The sequence below is a fragment of the Notolabrus celidotus genome, chromosome 1 (assembly GCF_009762535.1).
Source record: "Notolabrus celidotus isolate fNotCel1 chromosome 1, fNotCel1.pri, whole genome shotgun sequence".
Lineage (NCBI taxonomy): Eukaryota > Metazoa > Chordata > Actinopteri > Labriformes > Labridae > Notolabrus > Notolabrus celidotus.
The window spans coordinates 37,458,668-37,485,621 of NC_048272.1; the positions used below are offsets into that span (position 1 = coordinate 37,458,668).

Genomic DNA, 26,954 nt, shown 5'->3' on the forward strand with positions numbered 1-26,954 from the left:
TGCACCTCCTCCTAAATGTAACTACCAGTAGAATCGACGCGGACTGCAAGCCCTGTTATTGGTCCGCTCGGCGGCATTGTATGTCCTGCATTTACAGCACTTCCAGGATCCCCGCTCATTGGCCGTGTATTTCATCTCCTCCTCTTTATTCTTCATGTAATCATGTCAGTATGATAAACAGCAACATGTATCAGCTGTAGATTAAAATAACATGCTCTGAATCTCTGTGGAAAAGTAAACAGATCGTAGCAGGGCCGGAAGCAGGCGACCAGCTAACAGAGAGACCGCACTGCCCTCAAGCGTTTCGGCGGAGAATTGCTGCGCGGCACGGACACATAGACGCAGAAGTCTGTGGTGCTGTGTAGGGGCGGTGCAGAAGTATATATAAGCCTTAAGGGTGCTAATTGAGAGAGGTTATATCTGTATGAGTTAATAAACACTGTATTTATGGGATATCTGACTCATTCTGACTTTAGACATTTATTTGACTGCTTTCATTAACATAAGGGCTGTGAGGGTCCATTTGTGTTCAACCCTCCACACTTTGGAGTTGTACGGGGACACATTGGCTGTTATTTGAAACCCCTGACCTTTTAATTATAAACCACAGAGTGATCTCAGCAGGGTGGACGGAGGAGTTCAGCGGTAATAGATCAGGTGATACATTTCAAAGTGTTGCATTAGCTTTTAACCCAAAAGCCGCTGCACAGAAACAACCAAAAATCAGTGGGGAGGATCATTTAATACCCTTTCATATGTTTATGTAAATTTAAAAGCTATGCACGTGCCCCCTGCATGGTTGGAGGTCAACTTCACAAATGAGAAAACCAACATTTGCCGTTGTATTTCTGTACAGCACATGGAGTGTTATATGCAGATATGGGCCCTGCTCTGAAAAGCAGCAATTGAAGTAACCGCCTTGAGACACATTTTTAATTTCACAAAAGCTGCTTGATGTTAATTTGATGCATTTTTTTTGTTTGTTTGGAAAAGGTCATTTTCCTCCATAAATTGAAATTGTGTTTCTGCCTGAAAGGGTCAGATTCAAACATCTTTCTTTGTCGACAGTGAAAAATGTACTCTGATATTCTGTCTACAGGCAGGAAAACTGGCTGCTGACCGAGGATGGGCTATCAATGTAGGTGAGTTCTTGGTATAGATACTCTCAAACATACATAAACAACCTTTCCACTGAACCCGCTGGTTTAGACCCAACATGTGAGAGTGAGTTACCCGTCCTTGTCAGTCTCTGCAGTCCCTACGAAGTAGATCAGGTTGTAGTCTGATGGTGAGATAAGCAGGTAGGTCCCTGGTTCTTGAGGTCTACATGTCATTTCTACTTACCGAGACACTGGACCCATTTTGTTGAATGAATAATTGATTATCAGGAACATTCAGGGCCAAATTCTGCTTTGAGGGAAAGAGCAGCATCCCAACTTAATCTTTTTTATAGTCAAAAGTGAAGCCTGTTTTTTAATCCTTTTGCCCCAATTATCAAAACCCGTTAATAACTATATTTTTGTTCTGGTGTAAAGGCTGATTTATACTTCTGCGTTGAATCAACGGCGTACCCTACGCCGGGGGTCCGCGTAGCTCCCGTACCTACGCCGAGGCCTACGCATGTAGCTGACGTGCACCTCCTCCAAAATGTAACTCCCCATAGAGCCGACGCGGACCGCAAGCTCTGTGATTGGTCCACTCGGCGGCTTTGTCTTTCCCCCATTTACAACACTTCCGGGATCCCGGACATCGGCCGCACATCGGCCGTGTAGTTCATCTCCTCCTCTCTATTCTTCATGTAATCATGTCTGTATGATAAACAGCAACATGTATCAGCTGTAGATTAACATAACACGCTCTGAAACTCTGTGGAAAAGTAAACAGAGATCGTAGCGGGACCGGAAGCAGGCGGCCGGCTATCAGAGAGCAGGGTTCCCACGCGTCCTGGAAAACCTGGAAAACCTGGAAAACAGTCGACCAGTTTTCCAGTACTGGAAAACACCTGGAAAATGGGAGAAAAAGTAAAATGTCCTGGAAAATCACAGATAGTCCTGGAAAATGATTCCAACATGGCTGCATGCGACCTGACCTGATTAACTAAACACATCCCCATTCATTGAAAGTTGAGTTCACGCTCTGCTGGAAAAGACAGCGACACTGTGCAACTTTTTTCACATCTTACTTCTTTCACTTCATAATCATGCATTCACAGAAAACAGGGGTATATTGTTTATGTTTTATGGTATATGAACCTTGTAGAGTGCTCTTTTGATTCAAAGAGTCTTATATTTAAGTTATAGTGTGACCAGTGGAGTCGGGCAGAGAGCTTGGAGGTCTGTGCCTCACAACTTTCCCTGCAGGCTGAGAGCTCAGTTACCCTACTCTAGCACAGTTGTTCTCAAAGTGGGGTCCTGGGACCCCTGGGGGTCCGTGAACCATAGCATGGGGGTCCGTGAAATAATTTGAATAAATTTTCTAATAAATTATAAAATTGTGCTGTGTCATTACAAAACAGCATATACACCATTGTTCTGATACCATTTGGTGGCTTGAAGGGATATGTGAGTCTTGCTACTGTTAATTTTCTGAAAGCGTTTAAGATCAATTACTTGAAAAGTATAAATGCTGTCATGTTGAGTCCACGAGGAATGAAATGACCCTCTGTTTTAAAGGATACAAGTGGGATTTACATTATTCAAATTTAAGTGTTATCTGTTTATCACTATGGTACAGGTCTGAAGGATTTACAGTGATACGTTTTACAATACAAATAGTTCCAAGGGTATCTAAGAGTGCAAATGGTAGTAAGCATGTTCTTTAGTGATGGGAAGTTCAGCTCTTTTCAGAGAGCCGGCTCTTTTGACTCGGCCCCCAAAGAAGAGCCGGCTCTTTTGACTCGGCTCCCAAAGAAGAGCCGGCTTTTTCGACTCCCGAACGGCTCTTAATTTAGGATCTTTTGTAGCCATATGTTTTACCTTAACTTTGCAAAAAATAATGGTTTGTGTTAAAAACCCTTTAACAATCTTTTTATGAGCATCCTTATAATTTCCCAATAAATTTGCATTTATTCTGTTACAAAACCATTCTTACCCTAAACCTAGGGTTAGGGTTAGGGTTCGGGTTAGGGTTGGGGTTGTGATTAGGGTTAGGGTTAGGGTTATGATTAGGGTTAGGGTTAGGGTTAGGATTAGGGTTAGGGTTAGGATTAGGGTTAGGATTAGGGTTAGGGTTAGGGTTAGGGTCAGGGTTAGGGTTAGGGTTAGGGTTGGGGTTGTGATTAGGGTTAGGGTTAGGATTAGGATTAGGGTTAGGATTAGGGTTAGAGTTAGGGTTAGGATTAGGGTTAGGGTTGGGGTTGTGATTAGGGTTAAGGTTAGGGTTATGATTAGGGTTAGGGTTAGGGTTAGGATTAGGGTTAGGATTAGGGTTAGGGTTAGGGTCAGGGTTAGGGTTAGGGTTGGGGTTGTGATTAGGGTTAGGGTTAGGATTAGGATTAGGGTTAGGATTAGGGTTAGAGTTAGGGTTAGGGTTAGGGTTGGGGTTGTGATTAGGGTTAGGGTTAGGATTAGGGTTAGGGTTAGGATTAGGGTTAGGGTTAGGGTTGTGATTAGGGTTAGGGTTAGGATTAGGGTTAGGATTAGGGTTAGGGTTAGGGTTAGGATTAGGATTAGGGTTAGGATTAGGGTTAGGGTTAGGGTTATGATTAGGGTTAGGGTTATGATTAGGGTTAGGGTTATGATTAGGGTTAGGGTTAGGGTTAGGATTAGGGTTAGGGTTTGGGTTAGGATTAGGGTTAGGGTTAGGATTAGGGTTAGGGTTGGGGTTGTGGTTAGGGTTAGGGTTGGGGTTAGGGTTACAGTCAGGGTTAGGGTTAGGATTAGGGTAAGGGTTAGGATTAGGGTTAGGATTAGGGTTAGGGTTGGGGTTGTGATTAGGGTTGGGGTTAGGGTTGGGGTTGTGATTAGGGTTAGGGTTAGGATTAGGGTTAGGGTTAGGGTTAAGGTTATGATTAGGGTTAGGGTTAGGGTTAGGGTTAGGATTAGGGTTAGGGTTAGGATTAGGGTAAGGGTTAGGGTTAGGGTTATGATTAGGGTTAGGGTTATGATTAGGGTTAGGGTTATGATTAGGGTTAGGGTTAGGGTTAGGATTAGGGTTAGGGTTTGGGTTAGGATTAGGGTTAGGGTTAGGATTAGGGTTAGGGTTGGGGTTGTGGTTAGGGTTAGGGTTGGGGTTAGGGTTACAGTCAGGGTTAGGGTTAGGATTAGGGTAAGGGTTAGGATTAGGGTTAGGATTAGGGTTAGGGTTGGGGTTGTGATTAGGGTTGGGGTTAGGGTTGGGGTTGTGATTAGGGTTAGGGTTAGGATTAGGGTTAGGGTTAGGGTTAAGGTTATGATTAGGGTTAGGGTTAGGGTTAGGGTTAGGATTAGGGTTAGGGTTAGGATTAGGGTAAGGGTTAGGATTAGGGTTAAGGTTAGGGTTGGGTTGGGTTAGGGTTAGAACCAGAACTAAAGTTAAGCAAACAGAACCAGAACCAAACTCATGCAAACAGAACCAAACCCAAGCAAACCCAACCAGACCCGAACCAGAACTGTACCAGAACTAAACCAGAACCGAACCAGAACCATACCAGAATCGTACCAGAACTGAACCAGAACCGAACCAAACCTAACCAGAACCCAACCAGAACCGAACCAGAACCGTCCCAGAACAGTACCAGAACCGAACCGAACCAGAACAGTACCAGAACCGAACCAGAACCGAACCAGAACCGAACCAGAACCGAACTAGAACCGTACCAGAACAGTACCAGAACCGAACCAAACCAAACCTAACCAGAACCGAACCAGAACCGTCCCAGAACCGTACCAGAACCGAACCAGAACCGTACCAGAACAGTACCAGAACCAAACCAAACCTAACCAGAACCGTACCAGAACCGAACCAGAACCGAACCCGAACCGAACCAGAACTGTACCAGAACAGTACCAGAACCTAACCAGAACCGTAACAGAACCGACCCAGAACCGAACCGAACCGAACCGTACCAGAACAGTACCAGAACTGAACCAGAACCGAACTGAACCGTAACAGAACCGACCCAGAACTGAACCGAACTCAACAAATAGAACCAGAACCAGAACCAACTCAAGTAAACACAACCAGAACCAAACTGGAGCAAACATTATTAATGTCCTCAGGTTGGCATTGAGAACAATCAGATGCCTCAGCTTGGATGGTCTGATCCGATTTCTCTTCAAGAAGACTCTCTCAGAAGGAACAGATGAAGCCACGATACACAGCCTCCCCTCCATCACCTGTATCCTATATCCTCACATGTGATTGGCCGCATGGCCGCCATGCTGACCAATCATAACAAAGTTCTGCTGTGAGCAGAGCTGGGGCTGAGCACTGTGAGAGCTAAGCAGAGAAAGGAACAAACTGGGAGCTCTCTCGATGTGAGCTGGCTCTTCTGATTCACTATAAAGCATCGACTCTCAGAGCCGCAGCTTTTGATCATGACACATCACTAATGTGCTTAATCTGTGTTACAATTATGAGGGGGTCCTTGGACAATTTTCTCACCTCTTTTGTTTTTTTCTTAGCTCATTTCATATTTATTGAGAAAAGAGAAAGCTGAGATGAGAGTTGCCCATCATTGTTACTTGGTTGCACTAATAAAGTGAAGTGCTGTACATCTGTGGTTGTATTATTCTATTATCAATTTGCCATAATTTTTAAGTATGTAAGAGATGATTTCATTGATAGCCATAGACTTCACGTCTTTCAATGTAGACTTCCACTGAGAGGAACATATTAGACTATTTAGGAACTAAATTAGGAACTCAATTTAGACTGTCATACCAGCTTGATCATCAATGAAAATGTCATGGAAATGTCCTGGAAAATGATCTCTGGAAAAGAGTGGGAACCCTGAGAGAGACCGCACTGCCCTCAGGCGTTTCGGCGGAGAATTGCTGCGCGACACAGACACACCGACGCACAAGTATGTGGGGCTCATGTCCGCGTCAGCCCCTGCTGCGTAGGGGAGACGCAGAAGTATAAATCAGCCTTAACTCCATTTCATCTCTCAAGAATCAGAGAGCTGCAGTCTGAGCTGCTCATAGATCACATCTGAATCCTCCAGAGCTGCTGACGGACTGCTCAGGGGTGCTAACGTAGATCACAGAGGTGTCACTACTGTCTAAGTAGTGGGTTCAGTCACAAAGGTCACAAATGTGTCACCGAAACCAGATCATGTTGTGGATTGTGTGTCTGGTTAGTATAAGAATACACCAAAAATACGCACTTTGTTTTTTGTTTGGAGAAGACGATGGCATTTTCACTCTTTTACCTATCTTTAGTACATTTTTAACATTGCTTAAACATTATTTTATAAGAACAACAATAATTTCATGTTCAGGATATTTTAAGATAAAAAAAAAACAAACATAGTGAAGTTAAAGAGTTACTCAGTATGTGCACTTCTGTTATCAGTAAACTGTTTGATGATACATTCAGTATAAATATGTCCCTGTTTTTTGAATGCAGTAACATCTGGACAACCATACGTTTCTTATCGTGAGGTTTTTAAAGGTGACATATCATGCAAAATTGACTTTTTAATGGTTCTTTACCTGAAATATGTGTCCCTGGCATGTCTACAAACCCCCCGAGAATGAAAAAAATCCATTCTGCCCCTGTTCTGATTTCTACACCTTTCTGTAAATGTGTGTGAAACGAGCCGTTTCAGACTTCCGTGTTTTTGTTACGTAACAACAATATCCGGTCTGTCACGGAGTCAGAGCTCGGAGCTTGTTCAGCCCATAGACTGTATAAAATAATACTGAATCCCTCCCCCGTTTTTCATTACCTGCACAAATGTGTGCTAACAAGGAGCTTAGGAGGGAGGCATGCTAGTTGTAGGCTGTCTTAATAAACACAAAGGTCGGTTTTACTCCCCACGTCTGCAGATTTGAAGATCTAGTGGATGATTTTTATTTGTCATGGATAAGTGCTAGCGCTAGTTAGCATAGCCACATAGCTACATGTTCATAGCTGTAGCTGTAGCTGTGTACCAAGACACACGTCGACATACTGACAAATAAAACAACAAGAAACACTAAATCTGTGACCAATGGTTCAGAAAGGTCCTGCTGCCTTTCTGGCAGAGGTCGGTTTTACTCCCCAGGTCTGCAGATTTGAAGATCTAGTGGATGATTTTTATTTATCATGGATAGGTGCTAGCGCTAATTACCATAGCCACATAGCTATATGTTCATAGCTGTAGCTGTAGCTGTATCTGTAGCTGTAGCTGTAGCTGTGTACCATGACACACGTCGACATACTGACAAATAAAACAACAAGAAACACTAAATCTGTGACCAATCCTTCATAAAAGGTCCTGCTGCCTTTCTGGCAGAGGTCGGTTTTACTCCCCACGTCTGCAGATTTGAAGATCTAGTGGATGATTTTTATTTATCATGGATAAGTGCTAGCGCTAGTTAGCATAGCCACATAGCTACATGTTCGTAGCTGTGTACCAAGACACACGTCTACATACTGACAAATAAAACAACAAGAAACACTAAATCTGTGACCAATCGTTCAGAAAGGTCCTGCTACAGGCGCCTCTCCATCAGGATCAGATTCAGAGGGTTGAAGTAACGCGATCTCTGAGCAGCCGTGTATATTCAGCCAACATGTAAACATTAGATCAACGTGCTGGAGAGCCGAGGCACATCCACTTCCGGAGGGGGCGTGGTCAGAGGGAAAACAGAGTGTTCTGATGAGGAATGAAGAAGGGGACTTTTCAGGCATGCCAAAATCTGATTTCAAAGTGTTTTTTTGAGCATAAACTTTAAAGACATGTTTTTGGGACCTCTTAGACCAATATATATTGATGAAAAAAGCATGATATGTCCCCTTTAAATCATGATGTTAGTTAACAGAAACCTAAACATTGATTAGTTACACAAGTACTCAACTCTGATTTCATATGTTGTTGTAAGGCCACTGCTTTTATTTCAAAGATTCTAGTCTGACTCTTAATGCTCCAACTTCTGTTTCAGAAAAACATGTCAGATATCAACACAGCTCGAAGATATGAGGTTCTAATTATAGACCGTATAATAAATGGACGTAGTGTCCGTGATGTCACCCATCTGTTACTGAGCGCTGTTTTGAAGTAAATCATCAGCGGGAGCCAGTGTTGTAGTCGAGTCCCCAAATCCGAGTCCGAGTCGAGTCCTCAGTCCTCATGACTTGAGTCCGAGTCGAGTCCTCATGACTTGAGTCCGAGTCCAAGTCGAGTCCTTACCGGTAATATTATATATTACAAGGAGCGCAGCCGTTTGAATCCAAACTATTGACTGTTAGACTGGCTGTGTGGGACCTCTGGATGTGTAGGAAACACATTTATTTCATTAACATTAGTGTTGGAGCTATTTCCATCATTTTATGCCATAAATATTAATTATTCTAATATATTCAGAATCATTTTACTTTATGTTATTTATTTGTTGTTTTTTATATTAAGGGCAATGTCATGTGCACTATTATTATTTGATTTTAGTAAGCATTTTGATAGTTTGATGGTTATCACCTGGATGGGCAGGTAAGATATGAGGGGCGGACACAGGAAGAGGTGAATGTTTTTTTTTTTTTCACCAGAAGACGTTAGAGCACGAGGACGCTACAGACTGTTTGGTGATAAAACTATCTTGTTTAATATGACAACAGAGAATCTGCAGTTTTTCCTGGGCATTTAAAATGTGTCTGATCCTGTACGATCCGCTCTCCCCCAGCGCCGTGGCCGGTTTGATTTTCACTTTTGATTTTAGTAAATTGACGAGGTCTAACTGCCACTGCAGTGAGATTCTAATGAAATCTGGCCGGTGTGTCTGGAGATTAGTTTATGAATGAAGCCACAGCGCTGTGTGCCGTGCGTAAATGCGCGCCGTGCTTCTGTTGATGAGGGGACGCGCTCAGAGATTCTGCTGCACTGGGATCCCTGCCGGTGTCCAATAAACTCAGCCCTAACACTGTTAATCAGAATTCTAACTAATCAAACAACTTAATAACTTTGGTTTAGTTACTTTAGTCGCTTATATTACCGTTATACTAACACAGTGAAGTGATAAACGGTCTCAAGAACCTTTAGCATCTCTCTCTCTCTTCTCTGGGTTCATCCAGTACAGATGTCTGTTAAAGTTTGAGCTGGTCTCTTTCCTTGATGGGTCTCTTAAATCTCCAACATGTTGCTCTGCTCTCGCTGCATTTACTGTGAAATCTTTGAAAGAAAAATGCTCGGCTGGTAGCGTCTTTTAATCCTGGCAGACGTCACGTGAATGCGCATTCAGGCGAACGCTCGTGCCAGCCCTCGCTTTGAACGGAATACATTTTATGAAACATGCAAAATCTAAAATGAACATTAAAACAGTTGGTATAAATATATAAGCCCAAGTCCTCTCTATCATCCGGGTCCTCTTGCAGTCAATGCTCGAGTCCAACCCCAAGTCCGAGTCATCAGCGCTCAAGTCCAAGTCAAGTCATGAGTCATCAGTGCTCGAGTCCAAGTCCGAGTCATGAGTCCTGCAAAACATGACTCCAGTCGCACTCGAGTCCGAGTCCTGGACTCGAGTACTACAACACTGGCGGGAGCCATATTGGAAATACTGAACTCAACCAAACTTAGTGTGAGGTAAAGAGGCGGGGTTTGAGCCTCCTAGCAAACAGATATGTGTTCCCGTCTGTCAGTCAAGTCAGTCATGTCCTTATTTGGGCAAAAACTCGTAATCTTAATATGTTTTGAACCGTTGCATTAGAAAAAAATGTACCCCTCGTACAGTGTGTGCCGAAATTAGCTACGTAGAGCCAAGCTGTTTTTTGAACCAGGCTGTAAACATGTTTATTTCTGCTGTAAAGATCATCTTCTTTGAATTGGTGTGTATGTGATTTCCGGTGTTTCTGCAGTCAGCTTCAAGCGGATATCGATAAATTGCAGTTTATTACACTTCTGCATGGGCTTCATATTTTGAGACCGGAGGTTGCCGCTTGGTTCTAATGTGTGCCTTCACTCTGACACAGCCTGCCTCTCCTGAAACTAAACTGAAGACACATTTGCATAGCTCAGGGATTTGCTAAAGTGCATGTAGATAAACTCAACAGTAACAGCTCTTAGAGGGCAACGACTAACACTCATATGGTATCTTACCACTGGCCCTCTTAATTTGATTCTTATCCAGAGGAAAAAATTATACATATTCCTCTGAAATGTTGCCATCATTGGCCCGACTGATAGAACAGGACTGTGTTTGGCTGAAAAGCCAGGGTGATCCTTCACCCCTCCCCTCCACCGTTTGTGCCAAGCAGGAAACAAAAAAAAGCTGCATCAGACTTTTACTTTGTACCTTCTGCTTGCACAGCTCTTTCTCTCTGTCTGTTGAAGAATCTGTGGGAAAGATTGTCCTGCATCAATAAACATGATTTTAATATAGATATGAAGGCTATTCAAATGCGTCTGACATCTGCATACTGTGTGTCTCAACACAACCAGGACATTGAGGCTTTAGAAAGGCTGCTTCTGCAAGCCGGGCAATAAATGATAATCATATTTCAGCCCTCGCCTTCCTGGCCTTTATTAATATTCCACTCTACACTATAGCTTAATGAACATGAGCATAGTGGGGCAGAGGGTACTATAACTCTTAACCTGAATTAATGGTTATCATCCCTGTTAAAAAAAAGGCTCTTTACAGTTTTTCCCCCTCCGTCTCCGTACGTTACTACTCTCCAGGCATTTAAGGAGCCATTGAGCGGGCTATTGTGGTGTCAGTCCTCCCATTGTTGTACCACAGGGGAACAGCAGACATTTTTATAAGCTGCTATAAACTCAATAACAGCCTAGTTTAAATCTGCAATTATGGTCGTTTAGAATAATAGACTCCTCAGATGTGCTGTGTGATGTGACCTGCTCCGCTTGTTTAACGGCCCGAACACTGAGCCCGTGCATTTCCTGTTTCCCAGGAGGAGGCTTCCACCACTGCTCTGGGGACAGGGGAGGGGGGTTCTGCGCCTACGCTGACATCACTCTGGCCATCAAGGTAAGACTGATGTCATGCACAATGTAGCCCTCTTATAAAGACTCACTCAAACAGTTACCTGGAGCAGCTGGAAACATAAATGTGATGGTTGGAAAGCACACAAAGTAATATCTTTTGGTCACATTAAATTAGGTATATGACAAGGTAAGCGTGATAATGTTTACGGGATTGTATAACACCTCATTTCATTAAAACAAACCTACCTCTAGCCGTCAAGGAAAGTGTGCTGTGACTCACTCAGATTGCTTCAAGTAAGGAGACTGTTCAGTTCAGAAACACATTAAAAAATACAACCTGAATACAACAGAATGATGCTACACAGAATCAAAATCCTTTAAATCCTTCAACACTCTCCTTGGCTGTTTTCGAAACCACCTGTCATACACTACCTACCAAAATAGTATGCAGTACTTACTGCATACTGCATACTGTGTTTGAATATAGTCTGTAGTATGACTGTTCTGTTGGATCTGGTCTGCAGGATGCTGGGTCAGGTGTCGCTGGATTTCTGGTTTCAGAAAGCGGAAGTAAACAACGTTCAAGCTAATAGAGAAACTGCTTCTTTAGCATCACTAATGATTTAAGAAGTTAAGAAGTGGTTTATATGGAATTTAATCATTTTCACTGCACCTAAAAAAAGCAGAACGTTAGCGCTGTGCATTGTGGGAAACAGTATGCAAGGGAGACTGGTCCACTGCAGACTGAGACCAGTTCCTGAATCAGTACGACATCCGGGTAGTTTTGGCATACTTCAGATTTTGCTCTTGATCACATACTACATACTGAATTTAGACCAAATCAGTACGTACTGCTAGTATAGTAGGCGGTTTAAAAAACAGCCCTTGTTTTAAATGACCCATACAGTTACGGTCAAATTCCACCAGATCCGTGTCCGGTCCGGTCCGGTCTCTGATCCGTCACAGCACCGGATCTGATAGGTTTCTATTCTAGTCAATGTGTTAACTTCCACTGGATCCGCTCCGTTGCGTTCTGGCTGCATCTGTAATCCGTCAGGTCGCAACCCTCTGGATCAGATACACAAGGCTTCTATTTTTGACGGATGCCAGAGCACGATGCATCAATCTCAACAGAGCAGATGGAGCGGGACAGGAAGTCAGGCACCAAAACAAAATGAAAACATCCCGTTAATTTTCAGAATAAAACACTCTGTGTTATCACCAGATCATATTTCACTTAACTACAACAACAAACCATCATGATGAGCGGAGCCAGGCCTGGAGTCAACAGGTCAAAGGTTTTCAGAGGACCAGAAAGACAACATGGATGAGGAGAGGAGGAGGAGAATCCTTGATTCAGTAATTACAGCAGGAAAACCTAGGTCACATGACTCCAGCTGTCCGACAGTCCTGCTCTGTGTTGCGTTCAGAAAACACAACCGGTGGGTGTTGATGGACGAGAGAGCGCAGAGCCGGACCGCAGCGGATCGGAGACGGACTGGACACAGATCTGGTGGAAGTCCCGTGTTAGACTTTTTCTATTGCTGGTGTACTGTCCCTTTAAGCTTTTATTTGTTTCTAAAGTCTTGTCCTTTCTGTGATCCTTCCCAAGATATAAAATGAGTTCCCTGAACAAAAAGCTCCTCTTACTTTTATTTAACTAAGGTTCAACAGCCTGATTCTTTACTTTGGATAATGTAAACATAGATCAAATGTTTGGCTTGTAAACCACACTAGTTTGAATACACAGTCATTAATAACCAGCTATTAATAGAATCAATGATTCTTGCTGATCCTGCTCTCCAGATGAATGTAAAAGCATCATTAATAAACTAAGACTTATGAGTAAAGCGCAATAAATGCTTCCAAGAAAAAAGTAAATAGGTTTGCAAGGTTATTAAGCACATTCATGCACTCACTATGCTCAAATCTAGTTTCACTGCGACAGCAAAACTTTATGTTTAAGCATGACACATGTACAGTTGATAGTGTTTCTATTCCAGAGAGAAAGCAAACGTTATAAATGTGTTTTTCAGTTCCTCTTTGAGAGAGTGGAAGGCATCTCCAAGGCTACCATCATCGATCTGGATGCTCATCAGGTGAGTCCACGCCATTACATCTCTCCCGCGTCAATGGGCATCAGCGATAAGAGGCTGACATTGATGACTAGATAGCTGCCTTTTACCACCACACCAATCAATGTGGCTCTCTGCAGGATAAAAAGGTCTCACTGTCGTACTCTGTGGAAGGTTTCTAAAATCATCTCCTCTGCAGAACAACTGAGAGCACACCAGCTGTAGTGGGTAATGCCATTTAGAGTGCCTGTAGATGGATCTGAATATAGTTTATCACAGCTGAGCAGGCAGAGAGAGGTTCACGTTGACTCCATCTACATCAAATACTTCTGCTCTTATCCGTGCTCTTATCAGAGCTGTTTCCCAATAGCTTAAATCACTTTAAGGGTGCCATGAGAGATTCCCTGATTTAATGTACGTTTGGTAAGTTAAATGCTTATTTTAACATCTAAGATCCTTTATTTTCTAAAACCTGTCATCAAAACAGGAAAGTCTTCTTTGACAGAACTCTCTTTATTCAGCGTCGTTGGTCCCAGTTCAGGATCTTAGTCATGTCCCAGACTATACCAAGTTATTCTGGCATGTTTCTACCATCACTATACTTTATCATCAGCTTAGGGGAAGCCGTCTATGCAAAGCTATGCTATCTATTTAAACTTTTGCTTAAGTCTGATCACGAGAGTTTCTCTCCATGTGTGTCTTAATCCTGGTTTATACTTCTGTGTCGACCCTACACAATAGTGGTTGACCCACACATGAGCTCTGCATATTGTGTCGGTGTCGTGCAGCAGTACTCCGCCGAAACTCTTGAGGGCAGTGTGGTCTCTCTGATAGTCGGGTCATCTGTTTCTGGCCCCTCCACGATCTCTGTTTACTTTTCCACAGCAATTCAGAGCATGTTATGTTAATCTACAGCTGATACATGTTGCTGTTTATCATACAGACATGATTGCATGAAGAATAGAGAGGAGACGTCGGAGGAGATCATCCCGGAAGTGCTGTGAATGCAGGAAATACAATGCCATTGAGAGGACCAATCACAGGGCTTGTGGTTTGCGTTGATTCAATGCGTTGTTACATTTTGGAAGAGGTGCACGTCGGCTATGTGCGTAGGCCTCTGCATAGGTACGGGAGCTATGTAGACCTACACGCGTAGACTACACCGTCGTTCTGACACAAAGTATTAATCAAACTTTAGAGGACTATATTTTTACTTTACAGCCTAGATTAAAGGTTTTGAGTCAAGTGTCCATGTATATGTGAAATGTCAGTAATCAAAGGATGGTTGAGCCATGGTAACTATGAGTATTTAAAACATCACTTCAATAATCAAAAGAAACCAAAACCTTTGTTAGGAGCTGGGATGTGAAAATACTCAGTGTGCCCCATCAACCTTTACATACAGGCTCATGTTTACTTATAGTTAGTTAGTGACAGGTGCATAGAAGGAAACTTCTCACACTACTTTGAACTCTTGTAGTACGAGCACAGCCGATGAAGTCTATCTGCAGAATGTTAAATGTGGATTTCTATCATCTCATCTTTGGCATTGTGTTTGTGATACGTCTCTTTTCTTTACATTCTGCTTACTGAGCTGATAATGCATCAATATACTAAATCCCTTCTCTGAAAGAATAGAGCTGGCAGAACCCTGATTCAGATTCTGATTTATCACTGAACGTTAGGAAACTGAGCTCACCACGGTTGTTCAGAATAATGACTCAATGTTTTTTTAAGTCTGATTATCATACTTTATTCTTACTTTGTGTTTTTAACATCATGACTGGTATCCACCTCCAATTAGCCCTGAGAACTGTTTCAAAATTGATGATGTCTCAAGGTTCCCTGAGGTCCATGGATAAATTCCAGGGATGAAGCTTTTATATTTTCAGCTATGGCTCAATGGTAATGATGCGCTTTTACCTGTTGACACAAACCAGGGATCAATACAGATGCTGAGTAAATAATTCATGAAGTGCAAAAGAGCAAATCTGCATGAATGCATGGAGATGAGTCTCGAGAGCCCCACTCAGCAGATAATTGGGCCGAAGAAAATATTGGTGATATGCAGTAAAGTCCTAATTACAATCCTGAAACATGACACTTAAAGTGCGCTTGTCTTTACATAAATGGAGCCGATGGCCTACACAGCTGTGTTACCCAACAACAAATCACTAGTGTGAGCATTTTAAGAGTTCAGTTTATAACAAGCTGGACTCAGACCTGCTGTGTGGGCATATTCCCACCTGTCTGCTATGAATTGTGCAGAGGGTGGGAACTGTATGAGTCTGAAACAACACCCAAAGGATAACTCCTGTTTATACCATCCACTACAGTTCAATGGAAATCTGAAAAACAATCATCAATCTGTATTTATATAGCGCCAATTCACATCAACTGTTATCCTCAGACTCTTTCCAAACAGAGCGATCTACACCATCTTCTATGTCCTTTTTTTTTTTTTTTTTTAAACCCTTTGAATCTATTATTAACAAAGACCCAACATCAAGACAGGATAAGATCCAGTCCCATCTGACAGGACTCAGTCTGATCTCATCTTAATCCACCATGAACAGAGCACTTGGCAGCATTTAGCAAGTTACAGTGGCAAGGACAAACTTGCTTTAACAGGCAGAAACCTCCAGCAGGACCAGACTCATGTTAGACACACATCTGCTGAAACCGTGTTGGAGAGAGGAGATTAAGAGAGAAAGACAGAGAGAGAGATGATAGTGATGAGACTGTGGCCCTGTCTCATTTCTCCACACTTAGCTGATCATTATTAACACTCAAGTTGATAAATTGGAGCGTTGAATTCTTTCTTGGTCCCTTTATGAAATAAACATAACATTATTAATTGCCGTGGACTTGCTCACTGCAAACGTACAGCTATATGTATCGTTAAGATGCAAATATATATATAAAGATACCAATTTTGTATCTTTCAAACATCTTTCTTACATTGAAATGTATTCCGTAGCATCCAGCAGCAATCTTTTGTCTCTTAACCTCATGGGAATAAACTTCACAAACAAGATGCATTGTGGGATTTACATTTGGTATAATACCACTCAGCTGCGGTCTTATCGAAAGTACAGATAAAGCACAGATCAAGCGCGTTGCTCTTTTGATTGTTGGAGAAATGGGACACACTTTGGCACTGACACTAAGCATATGAACACTCACACCAAGCATGTAAGTATGATCAAGTGTGCGTAATGGGACAGCCCCAGGTAGTATGATGACCTTCCACACAGCATGGCATGAAGTTAACAAAACTACTGTCAAGATTATGAGAAACACAAAGGCAGGAGGACCCAGGTGCAGACAACTACCAACAGATCAAAAAGCAAAGAGGTCAAACATAAACTTACACCATGGAAACTGAATCCAAACAAGTCAATCTAGGAAACCACAGTGAGCACAATGAGGAAACATCTTCACCAAGAATACTGGAAATGGATGCAAGTTAGAGGCAATGAGCTGACACAGAGACTAAATACATACCAGGCAATCCAACGCATGAGGGGCAAACAAGACTCAGGTAAAGCTAATCTAGCCAGGGCACACAATCACAGAGGAGAGAGAACACACAGGGCCTGATCTTCTAAAATCAGAAATAAATTACATTAATTACATTACAATTGCACGTACTTTTTCTGGGCGTGTTGCTGGTGATCTACTATGACGGAGTGTGCAATTGATAACAAGTGCAAAAGTGGTGCAGACTGACCTTAAATGAGGATTTTGTATGTGCTACTGTTTGTCACCATGGATAGTTTTAGAGAGCAGAGTGGCTGCAAACTAAAACTGAAGTTTGAAGCCATGGAGTTCGAGGTGTTGGTGGAGGAGGCAAATAAACATATCGGTGAACTCCAGCAGAGACATCTCAGCGTTGCCAGAAGAAATGCGATATGGGAGAATGGAAAAAAAAGTGATTTCATTATTTAAAAAGTGACCATGACCTTAAAAAAAAAAATTTATTTTTCCTTAAATGGAGAATCTTCATCAGATGTCTGACAATGTCCAGGTTCTGATAATCTGCATATTTATGATGGCAAACACGCTAAATGGATTGTGCGGGATATTTTGCTCTTTTGCCAGATGCAATCCACGGTGCAACCGGTTAGTACATCAGCTTTAGACAGGATGTAAAACTAAACCTGACACACTGGGACGAGGACTTACAAAATAAAACAGGAAGAATGGATATCAAATGACATCACACACAGCGGGAGTAGAGAGGACAACAGGAAGAAAGACAACATGTGAAACACAAGAACTACAAAATAAAGCAAGAAATGAAAACCAAAATACAAAACATGGTCAATTCAAAACTAAACTATTGCAACTCTTGGATGAAGAAGAAATTGTGGTTATATCAGAGGTTTCTGAAAGACTTAATCAGTGCTGTGTTTAGAAGATGCTCTTATAATTTATGTCAGGCTGCCTGTGTCTCTGTGAATCATGTTTATTCCTCTACAACTCATATACTAGAGCATCAGACCTTATATCAGGTCTATATCTTACACAAACAAATATGTCTTTTTGAAATGTCTCATTAGTACTGTGCCAATGACAATGATTTCAATTCATACAGAGAAATATTTGTATTTATACATCACACATTTATAGAGAAACAAAGTGATTAATGATCCCTCACGTCTTAGTGGGTCATCCTGGACATGTTCTACAAACATCCTTTGTGCTCCTGTTGATGAAAGAGAAAATGTTCTGTATGCTGCAGATCTCCTGCCTTTTAATTATGCTTTGATAAACAAGCATAGAATGGATCAAATATCCATTATAGATATTTGAACTTGGTAATGGAGGAACAACAAGCAGAGGCTGTTTGAAGCCAGCAGTGAAGGCTTTTGGCTGACAGTAACAAATGGCAGTGAAACAGCAATCTTTTATTGTAAAGTATGTGGGGGAGAGGATAAGACTAATAAGACTGCAGGCGGCAGGAGCTCAGACAGCATATGAGCTGATTTATGGGCTCAGGCTGTCTTTTAGAGGCACAGCAGAGCAAAACATTCACTTACATGTTCATTCAGTCCTTGTTTCGTGGACGCTGGTATCAGCCTTGAGTGCATGTTTACTGGTTCATCCATACAGTACAAAATGAAACTCTAATGCAAAGCTATGAGAGGTCTATAGACTTTATATAGACTCAGTGTTGGCTGCTGTTCTACTTTTACTCCTCAAGGTGAAGTTTTGTGATGTTGTCCACATTATTAAGACCTTTACCTAATGTATTGCGCTGTGATTATTACAACACAGTCCTCCAGTGGGAATAGCCAACCAGGCTTATGGCTGTTTGGTCTCAGCTACGTTAACAGTAGCATGTCTTACTGCACTACGGGAGTTGTTAAACATTGCCCATGTTATATTTTTTTCTACTGGCTAGCTTCAGCTCTAGCTAGCATTTATAATGGGATGGTGTTGAGACAGTGTGTGATGCTAGTGCCTCTCAGGTGCCCAATAAATCAATCCCTTTTTTATTTGTATAGCCCAGTATCCTTACCAAAGTTTCCTAAAGACATTAAACATAAAGAGCAGGTGCAGACCGTACTCATTATATTATTATTAAGACCCAACATGGGTCCACTAAGACTGAGCCTTTGGCAACAGTGGCAAGGAAACCTTCCCTTGAACAGACATAAACCTTTGGTAAAACCATTGGTGATTTATAAAGATGTACTTTATTAATCCCCATGGGGGAAATTCAAGTTTTACACTCTGGGGTTTATTGATCATGCTACCCACGTAGGTTTTTATGCATACACTCATGCACAAACGTGCTTAGGAGAGATGTCAGGGTGAGGAGGCTGCCATCAGCCAGCGCCACCTGAGCAGTTGGGGGTTCTGTGTCTTGCTCGAGGGCACCTCGGTAGTGCCCAGGTAAATGAACTAGCACCTCTCCAGCCACTGGTCCAACTGCCAAACTTGGCCAGTGCCGGCACTTGAACTGGTAGCTGTCAGGTTCCCAAACCAAGTCCCTATGGACTGAGCTACTGCCACCCATATTACCGTTAATAATGAAGCTTTGCGTTAGTCCATGCAGGACACGGAAGTCATACGCCTCAGCTGCTGTCAGCTGACAGGCTGCAGTTTGAATCATTGTTTCCTATCCACACAATCAATCACAGCTCATTCTAACGATAAGGCGGTCTATTTAAAGTCTTCTTCCCTCTTGCTAATCCCTGCAACACCTTTGCTGCCCACACTCTGCTGCTGTTGGTTAAACGTTTCCTCTTCCTGTTTAGACCAAATGTCTGTTTTACCCTTGTGGGGATTTTGCAATGCTCTCCCGTGAAAGCCGAAGCAGGCTGCTTGGCTAACCCAGGAGCACTAAAGTAAGATAAGATAAGATAAGATAAGATAAGATAAGATAAGATAAGATAAGATAAGATAAGATAAGATACTCCTTTATTCGTCCCACAACGGGGAAATTCATGGAGTTACAGCATCAAACAAAAAAGTGTACAGTGCAAGAATTTCAACAAGAATGTATGTAGAAAAAAATAAAAATAAAAGAATGACAGCTTGGCCATAATTCTCCTGTCAGCCACCACCTCCACAGGGTCCAGGACTGAGCTGTCCTTATTCCCCAGTTAGTTCAGTCTTGCTCTCCTGTATTCGCCCACAGCAGGTGAAATCCTTCCAATGTGGCGTTCCGTGTTGTCCACCTTATCGTAGATAGATCTACATTCCCCATAACGGTGGGTGGAAGGACAGGTCGATGTCATCTTTTTTAGCTTGCACCTCAGTACCAGCACGGCGTCCTTGCCTCCTTCTCCATAGCTCGCAGGGAACATCGGGGCCTAGCATCGTTTAGCATCGACATGCTACATGCTGCTAACAGCTGATCTTGTATGTAAACAATGTTACCATGGATACACAGGATCTCCGGACACAGACAGGAACAAAAATAGTAAAAACACTATTGCAAACGTAGCCAGTTTGGTGTCTATGGCCAACAAATGAGTCATTAAAAGTCATGACAGGCTCCAAATACAAAGATAACTAAACAGATTAACTTTATGAAGGTCTGAAGCCCTGCAGTAAGGACAAGAGTTTGATTCTATCAGGTACACAGACAATAAGCTTAGTAAATGAAGATAATTTGTTTCTGCTTGCCACACACTGGCCAGCCCCATTGTTAGGCAGGATTTAGGGCCTGTTTTTCAACCCCCAATAATCTCTGGGTGTGACCTAATTCATGTCTTTTTATGTCGGAGCCTCCCTCACCTGAGGTTTTAAATATCAAACATGTTTGTTATTTACTATCCAGATTATTTACTATCCACTATCCAGACTGCCTCTAGTGGAATACCCGCAATGGCCAATGAGAGGAGCAGACGAGAGCGTAACCATCCGGATGTTGTTTTTACAGCTTTTACAGCTCACAAACATGGCAGCAAATGTAAACACCTGCCCACCCACCCAAAAATGTTTTTAAGGTTAGGAATTATAAATCATAATAATTTAAATGTTATTCTACAGAAATAGTTAGATGATGTTTGTGAGTGTAGTGTTTATACTGTGGTGTTACCTGATTACAATGCTAAAAAATTTACCAACTGCAAATGCAATTGCTATTATTGTCCTACAGCAAAAAGAGATTGCTACACATCTTCTGTGATTTAACAGAAATGGAGAAGTAACCCAGCTTCTTGGTCCCCGAGAGAGCTGCACAAGTAATGAATGATCGAATGCCTACAGATAAGCTTCTTGGCCCACCTTTACCAGCAGGGCAGACTAATAGATGAGGGGAGGTTGGTTCATCCGTCTGCCTGTCCAGCTCTGTGCTACACAGCAAGAACAACAACAACAACAACAATATAGAATGGGCATCAATGGCTAAGAAGTCTCAGTTTGCTTTAAGAAGACCGACTCAGTGAGAAATAAACCGGAGGAAAACCATTTCATGAAAAAAAAAGACATTTAAGATTTCCCCACCATTTCTCTTTACGCCCGCAGTGAAAACTAGCAATGAGACTGGACTGATTGATGAATACATTCTGAATGTTAATAAGATCATATATCACCTAGTTTCATTGTGGCACAAAGCGAAGTGTTAACACAATTCCATATTTTTCTCCAACAAATTAGATTTCAATAAAGCATTTTAATGACAACATTACAGCCAGTGGCTGCGTTTCAATTGGCAATGAATGTAAGTAAAGCATAAACGCTGGTTAATGTGAGCAGTACAGCGTCAGTATCTCACAGCTGCTTTATACTGAATGAAAACTCCTTCAGTTCATTAAATCCCTGCAGGCCTCCGAAGGCAGCAGGACACGAGCTGATAAATCTGCAGCCTCAGATTGGAGAGGCGCTGTGTCATAGATCAGTGCCATTACCCACAAATGTTCACCGTGTTTACCTTCAATAAATCATGTGTAAATGACAGCAGGCTGCTACAGAATAACCACACACATTTTACTAATATGAGAGTGGTGGAGTATTTAGGATGCTGCAACTTCTTTTTAAAATAAATTCAGAGGTTGATGTTGAATTCATGGGCTGCATTTCAAATTTAATGCAACCACGTCACATTTAAAGGTATGATTGGCTTACACTTTATTTATTTATTTATTCATTCATTCATTCATTCATTCATTCATTCATTCATTTATGTGTTTAGGACTACAACTTGTGATCTCTACGGCTTTACCCAACCCAATATGCCAGATGTTAAAGTTGCCCTTTTTTAAAATAATTTTTCAAGTACTATTATGATGGCGTTTTTTTTTAGTCTACTTTATTAGCCTCAGATAGACTGCCAATATGTTATCTGTCAGCTGTCATATGTTTTTTATATACAGTAGTTTTCATATCGTTCAGCGGCAGACTTCAGAAAGTCCTGGTGCACACCATAGTCTGTACAATAAATGGACATACCATCTGTGACGTCACCCGTCTGTTTCTGAAGCGCTGTTTTGAAGCCTATGGTCAGTGGGAGCCATATTGGAAATGCTGAACTCAACCTAACTTTGTCCGAGCTAGTGTGAGGTAAAGAGGCGGGCCTTTAGCCTTTTCGCTACCTGCTACAGTGTTCCCGCCTGTCAATCAAGTCAGCCATGTCCTTAAATGGGCGAAACTCTTAATCTTAATATCTTCGGAACGGCCTCGTTGTAAAATAATTCGTCCCTCGTACAGTGTGTGCTGATAGAGAAATCACCTATCAAGACCTAAACTGTTTTTTGAACCAGGCTGTAAACATGTTTATTTCTGTTGTAAAGATTGTCTCTTTGAATGGGTATGTATGTGGTTCCAGGTGTTTCTGCAGCCAGCCTCAAGTGAACGCTTGATGAACTGCAGTTTTTAGCACTTCTGCATGGGTTTCATATTTTAAGACCAGAGGTTACCACTCTGTGACATTCTGATCTTTCCTGAGCTAAATGTGTCAAATATTGTGTAATCCTGCCGAACACAGTCCTAAATGCTCATGTAGCATTCAAAGTTTCTTGGGCAAAAGAAATAACTTTTACTCTAGCTGAATTTTAAATGATAACTCGAGAGCATTGGCATGTTTTGGGTCAAGCTTGGTACTAGAGCCAAACTGGAAAGAGCCAAGGTGTTCACTGCAAGCTTGGATTATTCCTCAGTTCAGCAGTTTGGCTGTAAATCATTCAACCACACTTTGATGTACGGTAGTACACAGGTTAGGCAAATGCTATTACATTCTTTTAAATGTTGGATTTCAAGGTGCTAGTAGTTGTATTTTTACTTTGGATGCATGTTTCCTCTGCTTCCAGCTATTATGACAGCTAAGCTTATCACCTTCTTATAACAGCTTCACACTTGGCTCACAAACATGAGAGTGCTACAGATCTTCTCGTCACTCTTCACACTTCTTGCTTTTCCTCACAGTGAATGAATAAGGACACAGCATCAGGTTCTATTCATATGAAAACTAGTCAGTCATCACATAAGAGAGCACTTTTTTTCTTTGTCCATCTTTTTAATCAACCATGGACGACACAGTTTGTGGGGCATGATGTACAGCTGACACCCGTTGATCCACTTGTCCATACATCCTCTTTTTCATTCAGTAATACCAAACCTGGCATAGAGCCTAATCCCCCCTGACAGCAGCCAGACACTTTGGGTGACAAATGTAGAGTGGGGAATGAAAAATGATGGAGCAATGACTTCTTTGAAGTTTTTATTTTTATTTTTTAACATTTAATGCATAACGGGGACAAGCCTATTTATCTCTGATCCGGCGCTGTCAGTCATAGCACTGGATCTCAGGTAAACACGCGGGTCTGAGTGACACTTATGTTCCTTGGCACTGCCATGTAATGTAGCAGATTGTCAGAGTGCTGAGAGTTATTGACTGTTTTGTATTACACCAGAATGAGGAATCATTGCAGAAAAGAAGTCAGTCCTTGATTCAGTTTGTCAAAGTGGTTTTACTTTCAAGAAGCAGAGAGAGCATCAAAGTGCTTTTATTTTTTTAATAAATCTGCTCTTTTGTAGGGAAACGGACACGAGCGAGATTTCTTGGATGACAAGAGAGTGTTCATCATGGATATGTATAATCGTTACATTTACCCCGGGGATACATATGCCAAAAGTGAGTGTGTACTCAAAGTTTGCTCAAGGACCTTTTATAGTTTTGATTTTTTTTGTATGGAATCCATTCTGGTGCATTAACAGCTTCTGATGCTTGGATGGAGGTGGAAGTCGGTCGGTCGGTCGGTCATCTCTCTGGGACATTTTAATTCTGCTGCACTTCCTCTCACTCATTAACACACAGCAGGACATCTGTCATGCAGCAATCTATGCAACACAATAATCAAAGCTTTCACACAAATGAATACGCCGATACATTAAAGCTGATTTGACAGCGACCACATGTTGCTATTTAACCAAAGCTCTAACACTTACTCTTGAGTCAGAACGTTACTGCACTGCCTTTAAAACTCTCTTCATCCTTTGGCTGTCTTCCTCTCTGCACTTAATTGAATTAATAATCACCCCCTCTCTCCTCCTTCCCTCCCTCTCCCCTCAGAACATGAAGTAAATGTACATTCTGGCTTGTTTTAGATAAAAACCACGGCCCTGTTCTACTTCATATTCTTCCTCTGAGACACCTTTATTTTCCTGTACCTTCAAAGAACAAAACGTACCATTTTTGGACACTTTTTTTCATTTCAAGTCTTCCTCTAAAAGAAGCAGCACCAGACTAGAGAACTAGCAGTAACTGTTTCACATCCTGCTGCGTCGTTCTCTCCAGCTTTTTTAGCTTCATTCTGTTTAAATTCTGAAACATAAAGGTCTCCTAATTAACCTTTCTCATCATTTGCATTAATTCCTGGAAATGTACATACTAATTAATTAAAGCACTGCTGCTGATTTCCATATGATTCTATAGATATTGAAGCACCTGAGTATTTCATTAGAATTCAGTCATAAATTCACTTAGTAAGCCTTTTGTCTGCCTGTGTTTAAATCCTATAGCATGAAACACTGCAGTAATTACCCACTTATGGATATTTAAAGTCAGGGAACCTTTTTTGCGTGTGTTATGTACTGTCTGTATGGTTTACTGATGGCAGCTACTTACCCATAATCCATCACTATGCCCATTCTCTTCTTGTATAGAAGCCATAAAGAGGAGGGTAGAGCTGGACTGGGGCACTGAAGACTCTGAGTACCTTCAGAAGGTTGAGCTCCACTCTGAGGGAGCGCTGAACGAGGTCCGGCCTGACATAATCGTCTACAACGCAGGGACAGATATCCTGGATGGGGACCCACTTGGAGGACTCTCCATCTCTCCGCAGGTACTGTGCCTGCTCAATCACACTTGAAAAGTTGATTTATTTCAGCAGTGAGTGACGTGTGTTGCCAGAGTGATTTATTTTACTATTCAATTAAGAGTTTCACATCAGGGACAGGAGAAATGATGGGTTACTTTAGTGACATCACTTCGTCCTCTGTACGGACCTCCACAATTGTTGTTGAAACCAGAAGTCCCGCCCCTTCTTGATTCTGATTGGTCCATGACCAAAAATTTACATTGACGAGTACTGCACTATTTTCAACTGAGAACGCTGATACTAAAGTCATATAAGGCTGATGGCATTTCTGTGCTGAGGACTCTGAAAGCACTGACCTGCATCGAGTTTGAATGGAAAATAGGCAGTGACAGTACTGTGTTGGCATCAGTTGACCCTAATGTTAAACGTCGACCCTTTTAAAACGTGTTGTTGGCATCAAATTTAAAACAAGCACATATATTTCATAAAAGAATAACAGTTTTCAGTTTCAACATGTTATATGTTGTCTCTACTCTCATCAGTGTTGGACAGTAACAACGTAAATGTACTTGAGTACATGTTTTGAGTATCTGCACTTTACTTGAGTATTATTTTGTGGGGATCTTATTACTTCTACTCCATTTAAAGACAAATATCATACTTTTGACTCCTCTACATTTCTATCAGTGCTCTAGTTACTCATTGCTTTAGCTTTGAAGTCAGCTGATGAATTTTCTTTTCTGAAGTCAGATCCTAAAGACCGTAAACTGTTGGTGTACTTGTGTTTGGTTTGTCTCAGTGGTGTAGCCGTAACCTCGGTTGGTTGAGCGTAGATCACATCAAACGTTCTTCAGATCAGTCCATTCATTTAGTCGTGGTGATGATGGCTATGACTGAGAAGGATGATGATTCTCTACCTGAGCACCACGGCCATATTTTAAACCCACGTTTGAGGTTTTGAAATAAAGAATGATTGTTTGTATTGTTGTAAATCTCTGATCTGTTTACCACACAAACTTCATCACAGCCAACAAAACATCAGCATCTAACCTGAGAAAGCATGTGGAGGTCTGGAGCTAACACACTGCTTTGATTCCAGATGAACATTTGAAACTTGTCTGTGCTTGTAGTAACTTAGTTTATATTTCATCGTAGACTTTTTAAATATGAAATCATGTTTTCTAGATAAACAGAACGGAGCAGAATGTTCACCCATGCATTCTTGACTGCACTCATGCTTTGTGAAAATATGTTTAGAGATATTTCAAAAAGTACTTTGAATACTTCAGTATTTTTAAAAACAAGTACTCCAGGACTTTAACTGAAGTCATAATCTGACTGAACAACTTTCACTTGTATTGGAGTAATGCTTGACCAGGAGGATCTCTACTTTGACTTAAGTCATGAAGACGTGAAGTTTGTCCACCACTGACTCTCAATAAATACAGACTTTAATGATTTGCATACCTTCAAATTCTATTCATTTTTCTCTTTACACATCATCCTAAATATTTCAGGATTGGAGTTGTATTAGGTACACACTCTGATGGTTTACTTTAACTCTGTTGATCTTTATGAATTCAGTGTCACTCAGGGCTGCACTGTACTGAGTAGTGATTCCTAAATGTAGTTAACCTCATGTTTGTGAGGAGGATAAAAAAAAAAAGAAAGGCTGAGGTTCATAATGTAATCCACCATCTATCACCACTGTGACCTCATTGATTGATATAGGAAGGATGTTTATTCAATGTTACCAAAAACAATCAATCAATCCACTTTAGGAAATGGTCGATTAGATTTCTGTGAGAGCACAGGGAGCATTAGGTGAATTTGTTAGTGTGCACCATGATTTACCAGGCAAAACAAATCTGGTGAAACTAAAGAGTCATACCAAATAAAGCAACCAATGGAGACAAAGAGATGGACCCAAAAAATGCAAGAGTTTAATGCCAAGTCCAAAGTCGGTACATGGATAATAAATACAAACTGAGCAAGCAATCCAAAAGGGAGCAGGCAACAGACGGGGTCAGAAACAGAGGTGAT

The 26,954-nt window shown here is 41.6% G+C and overlaps 1 protein-coding gene across 2 annotated transcripts in view; it reads left to right on the forward strand.

The window, feature by feature from the left end:
* hdac11 (histone deacetylase 11) overlaps positions 1-26,954 on the forward strand; it is a 50,548-nt gene that overhangs the window by 19,893 nt on the left and 3,701 nt on the right. For both annotated transcript variants that reach the window (XM_034680767.1, XM_034680692.1), the window contains exons 6-10: positions 1,100-1,142; positions 11,026-11,102; positions 13,096-13,158; positions 23,629-23,725; positions 24,757-24,935. In XM_034680767.1, coding sequence (XP_034536658.1) covers positions 1,100-1,142; positions 11,026-11,102; positions 13,096-13,158; positions 23,629-23,725; positions 24,757-24,935 — 459 coding nt within the window. The remainder of the gene's footprint in view (positions 1-1,099; positions 1,143-11,025; positions 11,103-13,095; positions 13,159-23,628; positions 23,726-24,756; positions 24,936-26,954) is intronic.